Below are 20114 nucleotides of genomic sequence, written 5' to 3'. Positions count from 1 at the left end.
AAAAAAAAAACACTATACCGTGCAAAGGTGAGTCCAATTCCCAACATGCCTCAACACTTCAGCACTTAGATCTTGTTTGAAGGTCTCCTTGTAAAACTGAGGCAACTTTGACATCCATATACCACTGCTGTGCTTGCCGAGAAGTTCTCTGAGGTTGCTCTGAATTTCAGAGAGGTTGGAAGAGAAACCACCCAGAATAGTAGTTTTGCCTGTGTTTGTCGCATTGGCTAACAAGAAGACAGGAAAATAACTTTTTTTAATATGTGCTGCAAATAAATATTCATACTATTTTGGATAAAATTATGTAAAGAAATCCTCCAGTTTTCCATTATAGATCAAATCCTTCACAAATAGTTAACCTTCACACTACCGTGGGGACATTAAATGTTTTAAGGATTGGCACCTGCATGGACCTCAGAATATTTATAAAGCCTCTCCCAGCCTTCTCCCTCCCTGCTCAAGCTGGTGGGGTTTAATTTTGCCTCCAGTGGTTGCATTTACGCTTCGGGACTCCCGGGAAATCCGGAGGAGCAATAACAACTCCTATCATTAAAAGGCGATATGAATTATTTAAAAACAAATAATGATAAAGGGAAAAAGGAGGCGACAACCAGTTTCTCTCCCTCAAAAGGTTTAAATATCAAGCCACTTTCCCTCACTCCACAGATGGAAGTGTTGAATAAAAAAAAAAAGTGTTTTATACAGTATAGTTTGTGTATGCTACTATTATATCCTACACTTGTTTAATGACGTTTAAAAACGACCCTCAGATACACACAGTTAAGATGATGTTTTTGGACAACGTACCCTATAATAATTACCAACATCTGCTGGTTGTACTAAAAACCTTTGAGGACCCATTTTAAAGTACAACAATATGTTTACAATTAGAATATCTGGATCCATATATACCATTTGAATCCATCCGAGGGCTTTGAAACGGATGTGGTGGAACCTCTTTCTGGAATCGTGGTGGAAGTGTTGGTCTTCTTTCAGGTCTGGCGGAGACAAATATAAATACGATGTTTCCCTTGCAAATAAAAATGATACTTGGTTACACCTGCTTATAGTTACTGCATAGATACCCATTATCCCGTATTAGAAGTCACACAGAGTTCTGAAAATCAGTATTTCAAAAAGATGCAGAAAACATTTAAAGGCACTACTGACTGCAGTATGAAATTGTGTAAGGAAAATAAATGTACAACATTTATGCCATATTCAATGTTCCGTGAAGACATGTTCCCCTTGCTGGAGGAGATTTTAGTGTCATTCAGTAAAATGAAACTAAACCCTTAACTGGAATAGAGAAGACATCTTCACGGCACATTGGGGATTTCCTTACATATTGCCCAATTTTATATTTATTGCACTTTTGGTATTATAATTCCCTGTCTTGTCCTTTTTGTAAAGAGCGGTGTACAGTGTTGGCACTGATACAAATAAAATATATATGCTGGAAACAAACAAACAAACAAAAAATTCATTTTTTTAAAACTCTTCCTGGTAGTCCACGTGGCAGTGGTCACCAACGGGATGTGCTAAATCAAAGGGGAGGGGGGGCGGGGGAGGGAAGAGAAAGTGAGTTCCAAATAATTACCCCCGAAAATCGAAGTTTTTGTTAGCAGAAACAATGGACTGAAGGACTTCCCTGCAAAAGCATGTACATCCACACAATAGTATTTTTTTTTAATAAAAAGGTGTGAATAGAAGTGTAATAGACAAAATAGGATTTTTTTGGGCACATAGCCACTAGTGTGTCACAAAAATGGAATAAATAAAATTAAATGCTTTATTGATCCATGGTTAAAAACGGAGGTATAACACCCTCCTACACGTTTCGAGCATATAGCACTTTATCAAGGAGTAGCAAATACACGAAACACTTTATATAAACATTCAAATTTCCTGTTTCACGCCAAAATGCGGTGACGCAAGGGCGTTCCGCGTGTGCGCAAAGACAGCGCAAAGCCATGCATGCACACGTAATGAAATCTATTACGGACAAAAACATAATACATTGTCTGCCCTAAGTTGAGCCAAGTGCTCAAAGCGCATGCTCGGACAGAACCTGCCCCCTAGAACGTCACCCATTCCTACGGAAACAGGAGATAAACAACTCAATTCTGTCTCTAGACACAACATCCAGAGGCAAAAAAAAAAAAAATATCAATAATAATTAAAAAAAACTTTAATGACAAAACACACGTGAAAATCCATGATAAAAATAATAAAAATAAAATGGGTTCTAAGAACCTAACCCTACCTCCTAAAACACTGGCAGTTGCTGCAATAAAATCATAGGTTGACAAAGATAGAATAATGCAATGTGACTTTATAAAACTATTGTTGATAAGAATATAACCTATCCTAACAGCTATATTGTAAGAGAAATTGGAAAATGACCAATATTGTGAAGATTAGCAATAATAAATAAACATAAGCAACCTAGAAAGCAACCTAAACAACAAAATGCAGACACAAAGATGAAGAAAAACGGAGCACAGCAGCAGCAAAACACTCTCTGACGAAGCACTATCCTTAGCCTGAAACACGCAAGAGTTTTTTTTCTGGGACATGTTGCTACCGCTCCAATAAAGATGTTTTTAGTTTATTTCCTGTAGCCCCTTCACTTTTTGCTGCTGCGCTCAGTTTTTCTTCATCCTTGTATTCTGTCTACCACCACGTGAGGTACGCCAAAGACAAGAAGGACAACAACAGACTGTGAGTAACATCAAGTTTTCACTATATTGGTTGCGATTATGGGAGGATACCTCATTGTATACGGCAGGATCATTTAGCTCCAGGGAGACCGTCCATCAGAGGAGGATTACCGGAGGACACAGAGAGCAGAGAGAGGAGAGAGGAGAGAGGGGAGAGGGGAGAGGGGAGGGGGGAGGGGGAGAGGAGAGGGGGGAGGGGGAGGGGGAGAGGGAGAGGGAGCTCTTATCTAGAGATTACCTAGAGATTACACATATATATATATACAGTGTTCGACAAACCTATACATTTGCTCGCCCCAGGCGAGTGGATTTAACCCCCGGGCGAGTAAATATTGGCCCAAGCAGCACACGTTTGGTACTAGGTGGCGAGTAGATTTTTTTGTGTGGCGAATAGATTTTTTGATGATTTGTCAACCACTGTATATATATATATATATATATATATAGCGATAGATAGATATATATATATATAGAGATAGATATATATATATATATAGAGATAGATATATATAGATATATATATATATATATATATAGAGATAGATATATATATATATAGAGAGAGATATATAGAGATAGATATATATATATATATATATATATATATATATATATATATATATATATATATATATATATATATATATATATGAGAGAGAGATAGATATATATATATATATATATATATATATATATCTGACAGTGCTCGACAAACCCGGTCGCCAACTCGCCAGCTGCGATCGGATATTGGCTCGTGGCCAGCAACTTTTCCCCTGCTCTGCAAAAAAAAAAAAAAAATCCCCTGCTCGGAAAAAAAAAAAAATCTCTCTATCTGATTGGCTGTGACGAGGAATGGAGTTGCCAGGACTTCAACCCCCCCTCCTTTTCTGCACGGGTGGGGAGAGGGGGAAGTGCGCACATCTGCTGCTGCTGCTGCTCCTCCTCCTCTATATATCCTCCTATATAATTGGGAGCTCCTGTAACTTACAAGAACTGCACTGATCCAGTTATGGAGGAGTTTGGAGTTCGGACAAATGCTTGAGGTGGGGGGAATTTAATGCAGTTTAAATATACACTGATATATTCGGTCCCTGGCGCACCCGCTGCCCACGCGGGAGGTAGTATTGGGCTGTTACTCCCCTCCCTCCGGAGCACCCGCTGCCCGCACGGGTGGTAGTAGCGGGCTGCTTCTCCCCCCTCCGGCGCACCCGCTGCCCACACGGGCGGTAGTAGCGGGCTGCTTCTCCCCCCTCCCCCCTCCGGAGCACCCGCTGCCCGCACGGGAGGTAGTAGCGGGGTGTTTCTCCCCCCCGCCCCCTCCGGCGCACCCGCTGCCCGCACGGGAGGTAGTAGCGGGCTTTTTCTCCCCTCCCCCCTCCGGCGCACCCGCTGCCCTCACGGGAGGTAGTAGCGGGCTGTTTCTCCCCCCCCCCTCCGGCGCACCCGCTGCCCGCACGGGAGGTAGTAGCGGGCTGTTTCTCTCCCCCCCCCCCCCCCCGCGCACCCGCTGTCCGCACGGGAGGTAGTAGCGGGCTGTTTCCCCCCCCCCTCCGGCGCACCCGCTGCCCGCACGGGAGGTAGTAGCGGGCTGTTTCTCCCCCCCCCCCCCCTCCGGCGCACCCGCTGCCCGCATGGGAGGTAGTAGCGGGCTGTTTCTCCCCCCCCCCCTCCAGCGTGTTTTTTGATGTGCAGTCTGTGCTGTGCTGCAGTGGCGGGCGGGGTAAATTGTGGGCCGTGCTGGCGTGGATCCTGTGCCCGAGGATGGAGGAGAGCAGACCTGGGAGTTGCTGATATCCCGTCAGCAGCAGAGGAGCCGGTGAATTCTGGAAGTGCTGCGGTGGAAGGAAAGCCGGGCGACGCAACATTTTGGCGCGAGGCTGTTGGCACCGGGCCAGGAACAGAGCAGAGAGGTCGGAGAAAGTCCCAGAGGAGGCTGAGTGTGACCAGGGGACACAGAGGAGACACAACCCAATCGGGCTACAGGGGTAAGTGACTGAGGGCAGGGGTCTGAGACAAACTGCAACACCTGACTGCATCACAGGCCCCAGGAGAGCACAGACTCCCCTCCACTCCCACAGGGGCCCTGGTGTCAGTCACACCCCCCCCCCTCCCCTCAACCCAGTCATCGCACACCCCCACATCCCAGTCACTCCCCCACCAGTCTGGAGGGGGAGAGAGAGAGAGAGTGTGTGTGTGTGGGGGCGGGGGGGGGGGGGGGGAGAGAGAATGTGTGTGTGTTGGGGGAGAGTGTATGTGTGACATCACAAGTACCCAGTCACCCACCCAGTCACCCACCTACCTAATTCAGTCAGTCACCTACCTACCTAGTCAGTCACCTACCCACCCAGTCACCTACCCACTCACCCACCCCCTCTCTGTGTGTGTGTGTGTGTCTCCCCCCCCTCTGTCTCTCCCCCCCCTCTGTCTCTCCCCCTCCCTCTCCTCTCCGTCTCTCCCCCACACTCTCTCTGTCTCACATTCTGCATCTGGAGATATATATATATATATATATATCTTCCAGATCTGACTCAAGCTTCACACGGGAGACATCGGAATCCCCCCTAACCCAGAAGACAGATAGGGAACACCTCCCCTCCAATGTATAACATTGCGGGAATGAGGGTACCTGGATATTGAGTGACTGCGGATCAGGTAAGATCCCATGCGGGATTGCTGCTTTAAATATTGTGAAGCGAGGCGTCCAGACACTGGTTAAGGGGTGCAGGAAACTAGTCATTCATATTTGGCTTTTTTTTCTAGATCCGACATTTACACACACATACACACACACACGTAACAAGGATTAATTGTAGTATAATGTAATACAATAAATAAACTTATGTCAAAAATGAATGTTCTTACTAGGAATTTATTCAATTTATTTTATGTATGTATTTTTTTAAAAGCGGGGTTGGGGGCGGGACTAGGGGCGGGACTAGGGGTGGGGTTGGGGGCGGGACTAGGTGGCAAGTAGATTTTTTGGTTCGGCGAGTAGATTTTTGGGTGATTTGTCAAGCACTGTATATAGAGATATATATATATATATATATATATATATATAAATGAGAGAGAGAGAGAGAGAGAGAGAGAGAGAGATAGAGAGAGATAGATATATATATATATAGGGATAGAGATAGATAGAGATATATATATATATATATATATATATATATATATATATATATATATATATATATATATATATATATATATATATATATATATATATATATATATATATATATATATGTGTATAGAGACAGACAGAGACAGACAGAGACAGACAGAGACAGACAGAGACAGACAGAGACAGACAGACAGAGACAGACAGAGACAGACAGACAGAGACAGACAGAGACAGACAGACAGAGACAGACAGAGACAGACAGACAGAGACAGACAGAGACAGACAGACAGAGACAGACAGACAGAGACAGACAGACAGACAGAGACAGACAGACAGACAGAGACAGACAGAGAGACAGACAGACAGAGACAGACAGACAGAGACAGACAGAGACAGACAGAGACAGACAGAGACAGACAGAGACAGACAGAGACAGACAGAGACAGACAGAGACAGACAGAGACAGACAGAGACAGACAGACACAGACAGACACAGACACAGACAGAGACAGACAGAGACAGACAGACAGAGACAGAGACAGACAGACAGACACAGACAGACAGACAGACACAGACAGACAGACAGAGACAGAGAGAGACAGAGAGAGACAGAGAGAGACAGAGAGAGACAGAGAGAGACAGAGAGAGACAGAGAGAGACATATATATATATATATATATATATATATATAATAGATGTAGTGAATCTGATTGGTCCTCAGCCTCTGGCCAATCAGATTGGTGGCTCTATGACGTCACCCAACTGCCGCGTCACCCAACTGACACACACACACACACCACCACACACACACACCACCTCCCGCCCAGGTAAGTAAGTAAACTGCCGCCTCACACCCCTGCACCTCCAGCCTCCCCTCCCAGCTCACACCCCTGCCGGCGGCCCGCCGCCTCAAACCCCTGCGCCTTCCCTCCCAGCTCACACCACTGCGCCTCCAGCCTCTGTTCCCGCCTTGCCTCCCAGCTCACACCCCTGCCGCAGCCCACCCCCCTCACCCGTACCACACCACTCCTCTCACCCGTACAACACCACCCCCCTCACCCGTACAACACCACCCCCCTCACCCGTACAACACCACCCCCCTCACCCGTACCACACCACCCCCCTCACCCGTACCACACCACCCCCCTCACCCGTACAACACGCTGCCTCCCGCCTCAGATCAGCGGGGGAGCGCACGCCGCGTGCACGCGCCTCTGTCTGATGAACATCACCAGCAGACGGAAGGTTCCGGGGGGGTGAACGAACGACCGGCCAAGACAGCGGGGGAACGGCTGGAAAGGCCATTGCAAACACGCTGCCTCCCGCCTCAGATCTGCGGGGGAGCGCACGCCGGGTGCACGCGCCTCCGTCTGATGAACATCCCCAGCAGACGTAAGGTTCGGGGGGAGGGGTTGAACGAACCGGCCGGACGGGGGAGCAAGCGGCCGAAGGATACATTGTCACTTAACCGCCGCTGGCTGTCAAGGGGGGGGATCCCAGCCGCCCCCCCTCAGTGACCCGCCGCGCCGAGCTATGAAGGCGGGGAGGGGGGAATTGGAGATGTGAAGGGGGGAATGGAGCTGTGAAAGTGGGGGAAATCGGACATGTGTACGCGGGGGGGGGGGGGACGCAGCTGTGAAGGGGGGGGGGGCGTAAAGCGAGGGGGAGTGGGAAAATTAAATCCCGGGCAAAGCCGGGTATATCAGCTAGTATAATATATTAGTCAAATGTTTTTTTCTACCAGGACTTTGTGTGAATATACCTCCCTTTATAGTGAGCAACACTCCTGCATTTGGTTATTAACCCCTACACACCATACTGTTATGATTACCTCCTCTTCAAGCAAATTTATACCATCAGATTTCAACTTCAGTGCTGATACTGATCTGTGTATGTAATCATGTTCTAGTAGCACCGATTTATGGAACATTGTTCTGTTTTGACAAAATGCAGACACATATAGAGGGAAAATTTAGTAAATTTACATGCAAAGTGTTAAATGTAAATTAAATGTAACGTACTCTTAATAAAATATTCTCCAATAAAAATTGGAGATAGTCTATACTAACTTTACTTCTACTAACTTTTTTCTACTTTACCTAAGGATCAGAATTGACTACCCGTATATGAATGAATCTTTCAACAATAATTAATCCTTTATATGCAGCTCCATTTATGCCTACAAAATGATACTCAAGTCACAGCAGTATATATATATATATAAATATATTATATATAAATATATTATATATAAATATATATAATATATAAATATAATATATATATATAAATATATAAATATATTATATTATATATATATATATATATATAAATATATATATATATAAATAAAAATATATATAAATAAAAATATATATAAATAAAAATATATATATAAATAAAAATATATATAAATATATATAAATATATATATATATAAATATAAATAAAGGAAGACTGCACTCAGATCAATATAAACAAAAAAAAGTCTGTATTAGGCATAGAGACAAGATAAATAGTCCGAGGTTTCGGTCCCAGAGTGGAACCTTTCTCCTGTAGGCATTCAGTTTATTGAGATCGACAGGCTATATGCTAACTGGAGAGGAGGCGATAATATTGATGCCATTTCTAAGCTTGAGACCAGATGGATCCATACAAAGAAAACGTTGGTTCCACTCGGTCTCAATGCTGATCTAGACCTCGGTGCCTTTATGCAATAATATCAGCACATGTGAATTACATGTTTAAGTATAAATTTATCTACAGCCTTTCGGTTCCGGTGATGTGAATGCCTATCGGTAACCATGTATTTTCCTGTTTTTTTCTTTTCCGTTTATATATTTTATATGATTTGTATAATTTTATATATGTTTAATGTATTCATTAAATTTAATTATAAAATACAAGTATCTTTCTGAAAATAAAAATGTCAAAGATTTATGGTTAGGATAATATAATATATATCTTTATAACAAATTCTTTGCATTCTTTAATTTTTAAATAAAAAAAACTTTTTATTCTTATGTGTATTAATTTTTTTTATTAAATTGCTAAAAATAATATAAATATATAGATATATATATATATATATATATATATATATATATATATATATATATATATATATATAAATAAAATATATAATATATATATATATATATGTGTGTATATATATATATATATTTATAATATATATCTCTACGGGTCTATAATGTATGTTCACTATTCAGTATGTCTGTTTAGCTATAAGGAGTTTGGGCATTGGCTAACCAATTAATCTATTGGGAACTAGTACAGCCTTTAAATATACCTGTCAGCTAAACAATTACATACCCCTGATGAAGTCTTTTAATCAAGATGACACGCGTAGGGTGGAGGCTGAAATACAATTTTTCTAAAGGTCTCCCTGACTCTCTGCTCTGTCAGCTTTATCTGGCATTATTTGCTAATATTATTAGCTGGACAGTGTGTGCCGATTCCCTCAGTCAACGGATCTAACAACACGCTGACATCATACTCGCAAGACTGGAGGGATAGCCAGGACGACACTGGAGGCAGCTGCAGACGCATATGATATACTGTATATCCACGTGGAGCCAGATCAACTAATCGCCATACATATCAGCAGTGAGGAGAGGATTATGATATCCTACATGCCCGTTATATCTGCTACTTTGTAAGTAGCTTTTTGTCTTTTGCGCATTTGAAGAATACAAGCATACTTCACCATATTCTGCTTCTCTCTTATTCTTTCAGATTCATCCCCATTGGTTTCGTAAACAATACTAATATATCTTTCCCTGATACTCGGTTTATACATATATCCCTGTAACGGCTTATACTTATCAGTTTTTGCGCCTGTGTTATATATATATATATATATAGATTGTCTTCCATGGTTTTGGAATTTTACAGATTGTCTCCCATGAATGTTTTGTTTATATATTTGAAGTGAGTGCATGTCCTGGCGGCCTCTTTTGTTATTGAATAAATTTGCATCTTTTTATACAGTATTATGCTATGGAGCTGGCGCTTCATATATACATATATACAGTGTTCGACAAACCTATACATTTGCACGCCCCGGACGAGTGGATTTAACATCGTGGCGAGCTCCTATTGGCCCAAGCAGCCCATGTGTGATACTAGGTGGCGAGTAGATTTTTTTGTTCGGCGAGTAGTTATTTTGGTGATTTGTCGACCACTGTATATATACACATATACAGTGGTTGACAAATCACCAAAAAATCTACTCGCCACACAAAAAAATCTACTCGCCACCTAGTATCACACATGGGCTGCTTGGGCCAATATTTACTCGCCCGGGGGTTAAATCCATTCGCCCGGGGCGAGCAAATGTATAGGTTTGTCGAACACTGCACATATATATATACATATATATATATATATACATATACATACTGAGTTAAGTTATGGTGAGTAAAAAAAAGTGACAAAAACCCTCCACAGCAAAGCAAAGCATATAGCAAATGTAAATATACTGTATGCTCATTTGCACGTCTTAGGCAGGTCTGCAACCCTGCCTTTCACCATTATCACCCATGCAGCAAGCTTAAGCCTATAGGGAACCATGTATAAAATAGTTTTTGAAGCAAAAAGTGGCACTGTGTGCTCATTTGCATGTCATTTCCCAGAATCCCTTGCTGCAGTGGAAGTGCTGTATGCTGGGTGATAATGGTGAAAGGCAGGGTTGCAGACCTGCCTAAGACATGCAAATGAGCATACAGTATATTTACATTTGATATAGATATAGATATATAGATATATATAGATATGTCAAATAAAACATACAAGAACTGCATCATCCAAATAATGCAACAAAAATCATTATATACAACATACTTCCATTATTACATTTTTCGTGTGCCTCAGTAATCCATAATCTCTTAACACTTAAAAAAGTGTCAAGTATAGCATACCATACACACACATATAGACCCAAAATGATAGCATGAAAGGAGACAAAATACATGTAATATGAATAAAATGTGCATGCAAAGGGTCCAAAGTCTGGGCTAGTGTATTTTAATGAAATACCTTAAATGTGTGAATAATATATATTCACAGACAAGAGAAATCTAAAAGAATCCTAAATCGAATATTTCTGTAATATGAATTGTGAATAATAAATTCTAAAGAGAGAGATATATGTGAAAAATCCTAAATCGAACATTTCTACGATGTAAATCCAAAGATCCTTACAAGAAATTACATATTGGGTGACCAAGGGAACCCACTAATAATATTACAAAATTGTCAATACTATATCTAAACGATACATTGATAATTAATATATGATATAGATCACTTCCACTACATTTCTATTAACAATTGTAACATTAAAGAATATGACATTATGTAACAATGTAACACTATGGGGCATTGTGGAACGCAGGGAGGGGGGGAAAAGAAAATGAAAGAGGGAGGGAAGGGGGGGGTAAGGAAAAAAAAGGGGAGGGAGAAAGGGGGTGAGGGGAGAGAAAGGAAGGAAGGGGAAGAGGAAAGGAAGATGGGGAAAGGAGAAAAAAAAGTGTGTTATCAATACCAATTTATTTTAAAAAATGTCCCAAATTACATTCAATATTAACCCTTTGCAGTCCAATAAATTTTCACTGAGTGCGCCTGCAGGTCTAATTTAATTTTCGAGGACCGGCGGGCGGGAGCGGAGGAGGTGCGGAAGTGCGGTGGTGCGGGCGGGCAGGTGCGGAGGTGGTGGGTCGGGCGGAGGGGCAGGAGCGGAGGTGCCGAGGTGGTGGGGCGGGCGGCCGGCCGGCCAGGAGCGGAGGTCTGGCCTGCAGGTGCGGAGGTGGAGCGGGCGGGTGCCATTTTTTGTACAATAGCGACATCTAGTGGTCACTAGGAAATCAGACATTGGCCCACAAGTGGTAAAATATTTTGTTGGATATATTCCGACATAGGACCGCAAAGGGCTAATGCCCTCTGGGGCTCGAGTCCTCAATAGGAAAATCCACTTTGCCTCCCTGATATCGAAGATGTTAATGATATCCCCTCCTCGTTCTTTCAATGTGACTGTCAATTCCCATGAAGCTTAAATTTGTAATACCTCCATCCCTACACTCGCAAAAATGCTTAGAAACAGGATGTAATAGGTCCCTTTTCTTAAATCAACCTAATGTGTTCCTGTATTCTCATTTTTAAGTTTCTCGTTGTCCTATCAACATATCTTTTCCCACATCCACATGTAAGTAAATAGATAGTGAATGTAGAATTACAATTAATAAAAAGTACAAAGTTAATAATTTTATGTGGAGTGTGGGAAAAGAAAGAACTTGATGGCTTCATGAATCTGCATACATTACATGTACCACAACGAAAAGAGCCCTTGGTAACAAAAACACTGGCCTGTTTATTGACTTCTGAAATGTCACTTGGAGAGACATAACCAGCTACAGTTTTTGCTTTGCGAAAAACGCACCTGACGTCACAATCTTTTAGACTCATGTCCATCTGTAAAAGACTCCAGTACTTACCTAAGATTGATTTAACCTGACGGCTGTGTGCTATGTCTTCGCGCACACGGAACGCCCTTGTGTCACCACGTTTTGGCGCGAAACGGGAAATTTGAATGTTTATATAAAGGGCTTCTTGTGTTCGCTAATCATGACTCCTTGATAAAGTGCTATATGCACAAAACACGTAGGAGGGTGTTATACCTCTGTTTTTTAACCATGAATCAATAAAGCATTTAAATTTTATTCATTCCATTTTTGTGACCCACTCTATTGGCTGTGCGCCCAAAAATCCTATTTTTGTCTATTTTGCAACAAGACTTGGCTGCACGATTCCAGAGGCACAATATAATGTGAGTACATTGTCACAAATTATCAAGTGTACCTCATGCATTAATACTAGCCCAGGGACTATCCTAATGAGGTTTTGACGAATGGGCTACAACCCACCAGTCCTAACCTTCACAGAATATTTGTCTCTTAGGACTTTCTCAATTAAATATAGTCACTGTTTACTTCATGTATTGTACATCACTAGCCCCTAGCACTGTGCCTCTGCTGCCCTGCATAACTCTGCAGGTGAAGCTTCTGCCTTTGTCACCCAGGATGTGACAATTGCTCTTGTAGAACGTGCTTTGACCAGCTTTGGAGCGTGCTGATTTGGGATGTTTCTGATCTTTTTTGATGGCCATTATGATCCAATGGCTTATTGTCGCCTTTGAGGCCGCTTGCCCCACGATTTCCTGAAATTCATCGTTCTGGTAAGATACTGTTTACACACCTTACTACATCCAGTGCATGCAATACCTGTTCCTCATCGTTTGAAGAACTCAGACAAAATGAAAGCAAAATCAATTCTCGACTAAGATGGAAGACTGACAAGCTTTGGTAAAAATTGCTGGACTGGTCTTCAGACCATTGCTCCTTTATGAACAGTGCTTGAAACTCGATAATTCTGTGTGAACGTTGTGTTGTTTAAGTGTTTCAAAGGGGGCGATTGACAATGATTGCAGGACTAATTTGCAATGAAATCCAGTGTGGAATGGAACTGTGACAACTCACTGGTGCAATATTCCTAGATTTTGCAAAGGCTTTTGATACAGTTGATCATGTTATCTTGCTTAAATTCCAGTGCTCTGGAATAAGGATGCTCATGCTTTAAACTGGTGTCATTCCTGCCTATCAGGTAGATTCCAACATGTGTCTCTCAAGCTCTAACTCCAACCGCTTGGATATCACATGTGGTGTCCCCCAAGGCGCTGTTCTGGGGCCCCTACTCTTCTCAGTGTTCATCAAAGATCTTCCTACAGTTTGTAAGGGAGCTTCAATACACATGTATGCAGATGACACAATCCTATATGCACACAGCCATAGCCTCTCCGACCTTGAACACATACTTCAATCTGACTTTGAGACTCGAAAATTGGATTTCCCAAAACAAACTGTTTTTAAACACTGACAAGACTAACAATGGTATTTGGGACTATATTTTTTAAAGCTTCCAATGGCTGAGCTCCAGCTCAGAACCAACGCTAACACCACCCCCTAACTCCTGTTACTAGTTTTAAATACTTGAGTATATGGTTTGACTCCCATTTAACGTTTGGGATGCACATTAATACCAGGACATCCAAAACCTATGCCAAACTAGGTGTACTTTACAGGAACAAATCCTCCCTAAGTCTGCTGGTCAGAAAGCGTATCGCACAGCAGATGCTAATGCCAATTATCGACTATGGGGACATAGTTTACGGCTCGGCACCTCAAACCCACCTTAGCAAACTTGATACCCTCTACAATTGAATATGCCGTTTTGTTCTCCAATGCAACTACAAAACACATCGCTTTTAAATGTTCAAAGAAATAGTATGGTCATCACTTGAGTCTAGGTGCAAAGTTCATCTTTCCTGTCTTGCCTTCAAATACTTTCTGGGAAAGCTACCCGTATATCTGAACAAGCTCCTCACCCCAACCACATGCAGCATTTATCATCTGAGATCTGACTCCAAAAGACTATTCATGGTCCCAAGGTTCAAGAAAAGTATCCGGCCGCTCCTCCTTTTACCGTGCACCCCAAAACTGGAACAATCTACCGGAGACTCTCTCAGCCACCACCAGTCTAAATTCTTTCACAACTAAAGCTGTCTCACATTTTAATCTGGTCTGTAACTGTTACATACTGTACGCCTATTATATATATTATCTCTAACTGTGCATGCAATGTCTTGTATATAATGTATACCCTGTTCACTTATGTAACTGTATTTGTAACCATGTATTATTTGTTTTCTTAACTCTATGCCCAGGACATACTTGAAAACGAGAAGTAACTCTCAATGTATTACATCCTGGTAAAACATTTTATAAATAAAAACAAATAGGAAAATCCCAGATGTGAATTGAATCCTTAAATTGTGGTTTCATTTTCCTTCATGCTTAAAAGAACATCATTATGAGATCCACCGTAGTCAACTGTTTTCCCAGTAACGATGACAAAGCCAATATTTGTACCTTCAAGGAATTAACACCAAGCCCCGCCTCCAAGCCCTCCTATAAAAAAAAAATTTGTGGGGGGGGGGGGGAAGGGGTAGATTTCAGGAACAAGTGGATCCCCCAAAAAAATGTATATTCTGGCATTCATACCTGTGAAAATAGTGTTGCCAAATTCTGTAATAAACTGTAGATGTTGAGATTTTTCTTGTTGCCATTAAGGACTGTGTGACTGTCCCCTGGTCTTTGAGCAGGTTCCGCTTAACCTCCAGGCTGTCAAATAGCAGGTCTCTGGATTGGACTGTTTAAATGGGCCTTGGGATATGAGACCTGGAAACACTGGAAATTGCCATGGTTTATCCCTCACCATGTTGATTCATTGTGGAAATCAGGCTCTGTTTAGTTTGGAACTAAATGGAAATAACCTTAAATTCACCTTCAATATAGTAGTCAATCAATCAAGTTTCTTGATTTAGTTATTTTTATTTCTGACAACACAATACACACCAAGACATTATTCAAGAAAGTTCAGGCGAACAATTCTTTGAGGGCAGACAACCATCACAACCCATCTTGGGTCAGTAATTTTACAAAAGGCCAATTTATCAGATTGAAGCGTACCAGCTCCACTAATTAACTATTTAAGATCCAGACCCAAGAGCTAAAGAACAAATGTGTAGATAGGAAGTATCCATCACATAAGTTGGATAACACCATATCAGAAGTGGAATCAATGGATAAAAATGCACTTCTTGAATACAAAAATAAGGCAGTTAATCAGATGGCTGAAATGCCTTTCATAGCACAATTTAACCAAATGGCACCTGCAACACGGAGTATCTTTCATTAACATTGGCCGATCCTTAAAAAGGATAAAGATCTGGCCAATATCTTGCCTGCTAATCAAAAAATGATCTTTACAAAGGCCTCCAACATTGGCAATAGATTGACACCTAGCTGTCAACTAACACGTTCTATTATCCCAAATCACATATGATAGTGGGTACCATATCTGCAACAGATGCACCGCCTGCAAGTATAGTTCCAAAAGTACATCATTCACTTCAAATGTTACATCGAGGTCATATAAAATTCAATCACGCATCAGCTGTAACAGCTCTTTTGTAATCTATCTCCTGGAATGACCCTGCGGTCTGCAGTATGTCCACAAGAAGTATTAAAAGACTGTTGTATGAACACATTTACAATATTCGACGGGGTCTAACCACCATAATGTATCGAGTCACTGTCTTAAAGCGCACAGACAAAATCCAAGGGGGCTCATTTGTAGGGCAATTGTGGCACCCATACCGCATTGGCGAGGTGGGAATTCTGTTAACCTCCTCGCAAGAAGAGAGTCCTTTTGGATTTATGAGCTCTGCACATTAACACTATGATGTCTTAATGTCGAATTTGACCTGAAGGCATTTTTGGTAGAAGACTAACAATTCTAGTCATTAAGCCTTTTGTACATAGCAGTTTTCGGCTATTGTGCTCTAGTTATCCATTAGGCTTGGCCTCTCTGTTTTGTTCTATATACGTATGCGCCATTTATATTTGTGGCATTCAAATGTTATTTTGGATTTTTGACCATCCATGTTGAATAGTGGAGTTATGATTTATTATTTTAATTTCTATATTAATGGTTTTATCATTATTCTTTTATTATTAAAAACATGGTTTATTATATAATTGCGTCATAGTGTTGATTGATTATAAGTTAAAAATCAAATGTTAAAATGTATACATTATACACAATGTGGTTCTGCTTCATTAAATATAATATGAATCAACAAAATAAATAGATTAGGATGCTTATGCATTTTGTTTCTCAACTAAACTTTAAATGTTTACATGGTACAATACTATAGAGATCTAGGTAATTTATATTCATTTTGATTAACTATGGATGCGTAATGCTAAAGACCAATAACAGAATAATGATATGCATATGGATGGATACTTGTAAGGTGACCCCTTGACAATACAACTTTGATTGAAGACAGGTACTGGGTGTAGGGTCCTGGATGGTAAACTCACAACTCCTTGGTGAGAATATATACATAATTAGTCCAGAGACCATGACAATATAATTCACCCTAGATTGTACCAAATGTCCTTAGAGATTCATGATGGGAAAACATGTAGTAAGCAAAAAACTCACTGTTATGCTGCAGCGTCCATGAATCCAGATTCCCAGGGATCTTGGTGTGCCTCCGTCCGAATGAAGCAGAATGTAAAAACAGAAAAAAGTGGCAGAGCACAACAAACAGTATCCAAAATTGAATAAAGAGGAAAGTGCGTTATCCATTTAAAAAAAGAGATTATTTATTGGTCATAGTGGACAAAAAGAGCAAGGCGTAGCCCTACAAAAGTTTCACGCTTCCAAGAGCGCTTACCTTGACAAAGCACAATTGGAAGTGTAAAACGATTTAGGGCTACGCCTTACTCTTTTTGTCCACTATGACCAATAAATCATTTTTTTTATGGATAATGCACTTTCTTTCCTCTTTATTCAATTTTGGATACTGTTTGTTGTGCTCTGCCACTTTTTTCTGTTTTTATATTCATTTTGAGCAGTATTTACATGTAGAATAGCATTGCTATTCTTTGTCTGTTGTTTTTATATGTTTTTGTTAGCTTAACCAGTTAGTGGAAGCATTTGGACCTTTTTTTTAATATAATTGCAAAGAAGCTGATATAGTTATTGCGCATGTGCAGATAGAATTTCAGGTGAATTTAATTAATCAATACATGGGACTATTTAAAGATAGACAGTGCCCAACAGCACTATTACAAAACTGACGAAGAAAAATTGACTTTCGAAACGCGTAGGGTTATCCTAATACCGCTGCAGCAGCTCTCGTCTCATTATTGCATGATACTGTAGCAGAGATTTTAGCAGGCAGGCTTTGAAATAGCTCTATACCGGAACTGGCTCTCTTCCTCCAAATCTCATGAGAAGGCAGAGGCGGAAGGGCGGGCAAAAGGCAGAGGCGGAAGGGCGGGCGAAAGGCAGAGGCGGAAGTGCGGGCGGGCGGTTGAAAGGCAGAGGCAGATGAAAAGCAGAGGCGGAAGGGCGGGCGAAAGGCAGAGGCGGAAGGGCGGGCGAAAGGCAGAGGCGGAAGGGCGGGCGAAAGGCAGAGGCGGAAGGGCGGGCGAAAGGCAGAGGCGGAAGGGCGGGCGAAAGGCAGAGGCGGAAGGGCGGGCGAAAGGCAGAGGCGGAAGGGCGGGCGAAAGGCAGAAGCGGAAGGGCGGGCGAAAGGCAGAAGCGGAAGGACGGGCGAAAGGCAGAAGCGGAAGGACGGGCGAAAGGCAGAAGCGGAAGGGCAGTTGAAAGGAAGAGGAGGGGCAGAAGGCAGGGGGCGGGGGGGAGAAAAGGCAGGGGGCGAAAAGGCAGGGGGGCGGGGGGGAGAAAAAAGGCAGGGGGCGGGGGGGGGAGAAAAAAGGCAGGGGGCGGGGGGGGAGAAAAGGCGGGGGGGGGGAGAAAAGGAAAGGGGGGAGAAGGCAGGGGGGGGAGAAGGTAGGGAGGAGAGGGGGAGAAGGCAGGGGGAGGGGGGGAGACGGCAGGGGGAGGGGGGGAGACGGCAGGGGGAGGGGGGAGACGGCAGGGGGAGGGGGGAGACGGCAGGGTGGAGGGGGGGAGACGGCAGGGTGGAGGGGGGGAGACGGCAGGGTGGAGGGGGGGAGACGGCAGGGTGGAGGGGGGGAGACGGCAGGGTGGAGGGGGGGAGACGGCAGGGTGGAGGGGGGGAGACGGCAGGGTGGAGGGGGGGAGACGGCAGGGTGGAGGGGGGGAGACGGCAGGGTGGAGGGGGGGAGACGGCAGGGGGGGAGAAGGCAGGGGGGGAGAAGGCAGGGGGGGAGAAGGCAGGGGGGGGAGAAGGCAGGGGGGGGAAAGGCAGGGGGGGAGAAGGCAGGGGGGGAGAAGGCAGGGGGGAGAAGGCAGGGGGGAGAAGGCAGGGGGGAGAAGGCAGGGGGGAGAAGGCAGGGGGGGAGAAGGCAGGGGTGGGAGAAGGCAGGGGGCGGGAGAATGCAGGGGGCGGAAGAAGGCAGGGGCGGGAGAAGGCAGGGGAGGAAGAAGGCAGGGGGGAGGGGGGGAGAAGGCAGGGGGCGGGGGGAAGAAGGCAAGGGCGGGGGGGAAGAAGGCATGGGCGGGGGGGATGAAGGCATGGGTGGGGGGGGGGGATGAAGGCATGGGCGGGGGGGGGATGAAGGCATGGGCGGGGGGGGAAGAAGGCATGGGCAGGGGGGACGAAGGCATGGGCGGGGGGGGAAGAAGGCATGGGAGGGGGGGAAGAAGGCATGGGCGGGGGGGAAGAAGGCATGGGCGGGGGGGAAGAAGGCATGGGCGGGGGGGAAGAAGGCATGGGCGGGGGGGAAGAAGGCATGGGCGGGGGGGAGAATGCAAGGGGCGGGAGGGGAAGAAGGCAGGGGGCGGGGCGAAGAAGGCTGGGGGGAAGAAGGCAGGGGGCGGGGGGGAGAAGGCAGGGGGCGGGGGGGAGAAGGAAAGGGGCGGGGGGAGAAGGAAAGGGGCGGGGGGGAGAAGGAAAGGGGCGGGGGGAGAAGGCAGGGGGCGGGGGGGAGAAGGCAGGGGGCGGGGGAGGGAAGAAGGCAAGGGCAGGGGGGGAAGACGGCAAGGGCAGGGGGGGAAGACGGCAAAGGCGGGGGGAGAAGGCAGGGGGCGGGGGGAGAAGGCAGGGGGCGGGGGGAGAAGGCAGGGGGGAGAAGGCAGGGGGCGGGGGGGAGAAGGCAGGGGGCGGGGGGGAGAAGGCAGGGGGCGGGGGGGAGAAGGCAGGGGGCGGGGGGGAGAAGGCAGGGGGCGGGGGGGAGAAGGCAGGGGGCGGGGGGGAGAAGGCAGGGGGCGGGGGGAGAAGGCAGGGGGGAGAATGCAGGAGGCAGGGGGCGGGAGAAGGCAGGGGGCGGGGGGGAGAAGGCAGGGGGCGGGGGGGAGAAGGCAGGGGGCGGGGGGGAGAAGGCAGGGGGCGGGGGGGAGAAGGCAGGGGGCGGGGGGAGAAGGCAGGGGGCGGGGGGGAGAAGGCAGGGGGCAGGGGGGAGAAGGCAGGGGGCAGGGGGGAGAAGGCAGGGGGCGGGGGGAGAAGGCAGGGGGCGGGGGGAGAAGGCAAGGGTGGGGGGGGGAGAAGAAGGCAAGGGCGGGGGGAGAAGGCAAGGGCGGGGGGAAGAAGGCAAGGGCGGGGGGGAAGAAGGCAAGGGCGGGGGGGAGGAATGCAAGGGCGGGGGGGAGGCAGGGGCGGCGGGGGTGGGGGGGAGAAGGCAGGGGTG

General features: G+C 44.9%; 1 protein-coding gene across 12 annotated transcripts in view; it reads right to left on the bottom strand.

Moving 5' to 3' along the window:
* TDRD7 (tudor domain containing 7) overlaps positions 1–20114 on the bottom strand; it is a 172127-nt gene that overhangs the window by 127304 nt on the left and 24709 nt on the right. For all 12 annotated transcript variants that reach the window (XM_075603095.1, XM_075603078.1, XM_075603096.1 and 9 more), the window contains 2 exons: positions 913–998; positions 19–227 (listed from right to left, as the gene is read on the bottom strand). In XM_075603095.1, the coding sequence (XP_075459210.1) occupies positions 19–227; positions 913–998 (295 nt within the window). The remainder of the gene's footprint in view (positions 1–18; positions 228–912; positions 999–20114) is intronic.

Source organism: Ascaphus truei, chromosome 1, assembly GCF_040206685.1.
Source record: "Ascaphus truei isolate aAscTru1 chromosome 1, aAscTru1.hap1, whole genome shotgun sequence".
In the NCBI taxonomy this organism is placed as follows: domain Eukaryota; kingdom Metazoa; phylum Chordata; class Amphibia; order Anura; family Ascaphidae; genus Ascaphus; species Ascaphus truei.
The sequence above is the reverse complement of the archived record's forward strand: the minus strand, read 5'-3'. Positions and strand labels throughout refer to the sequence as shown.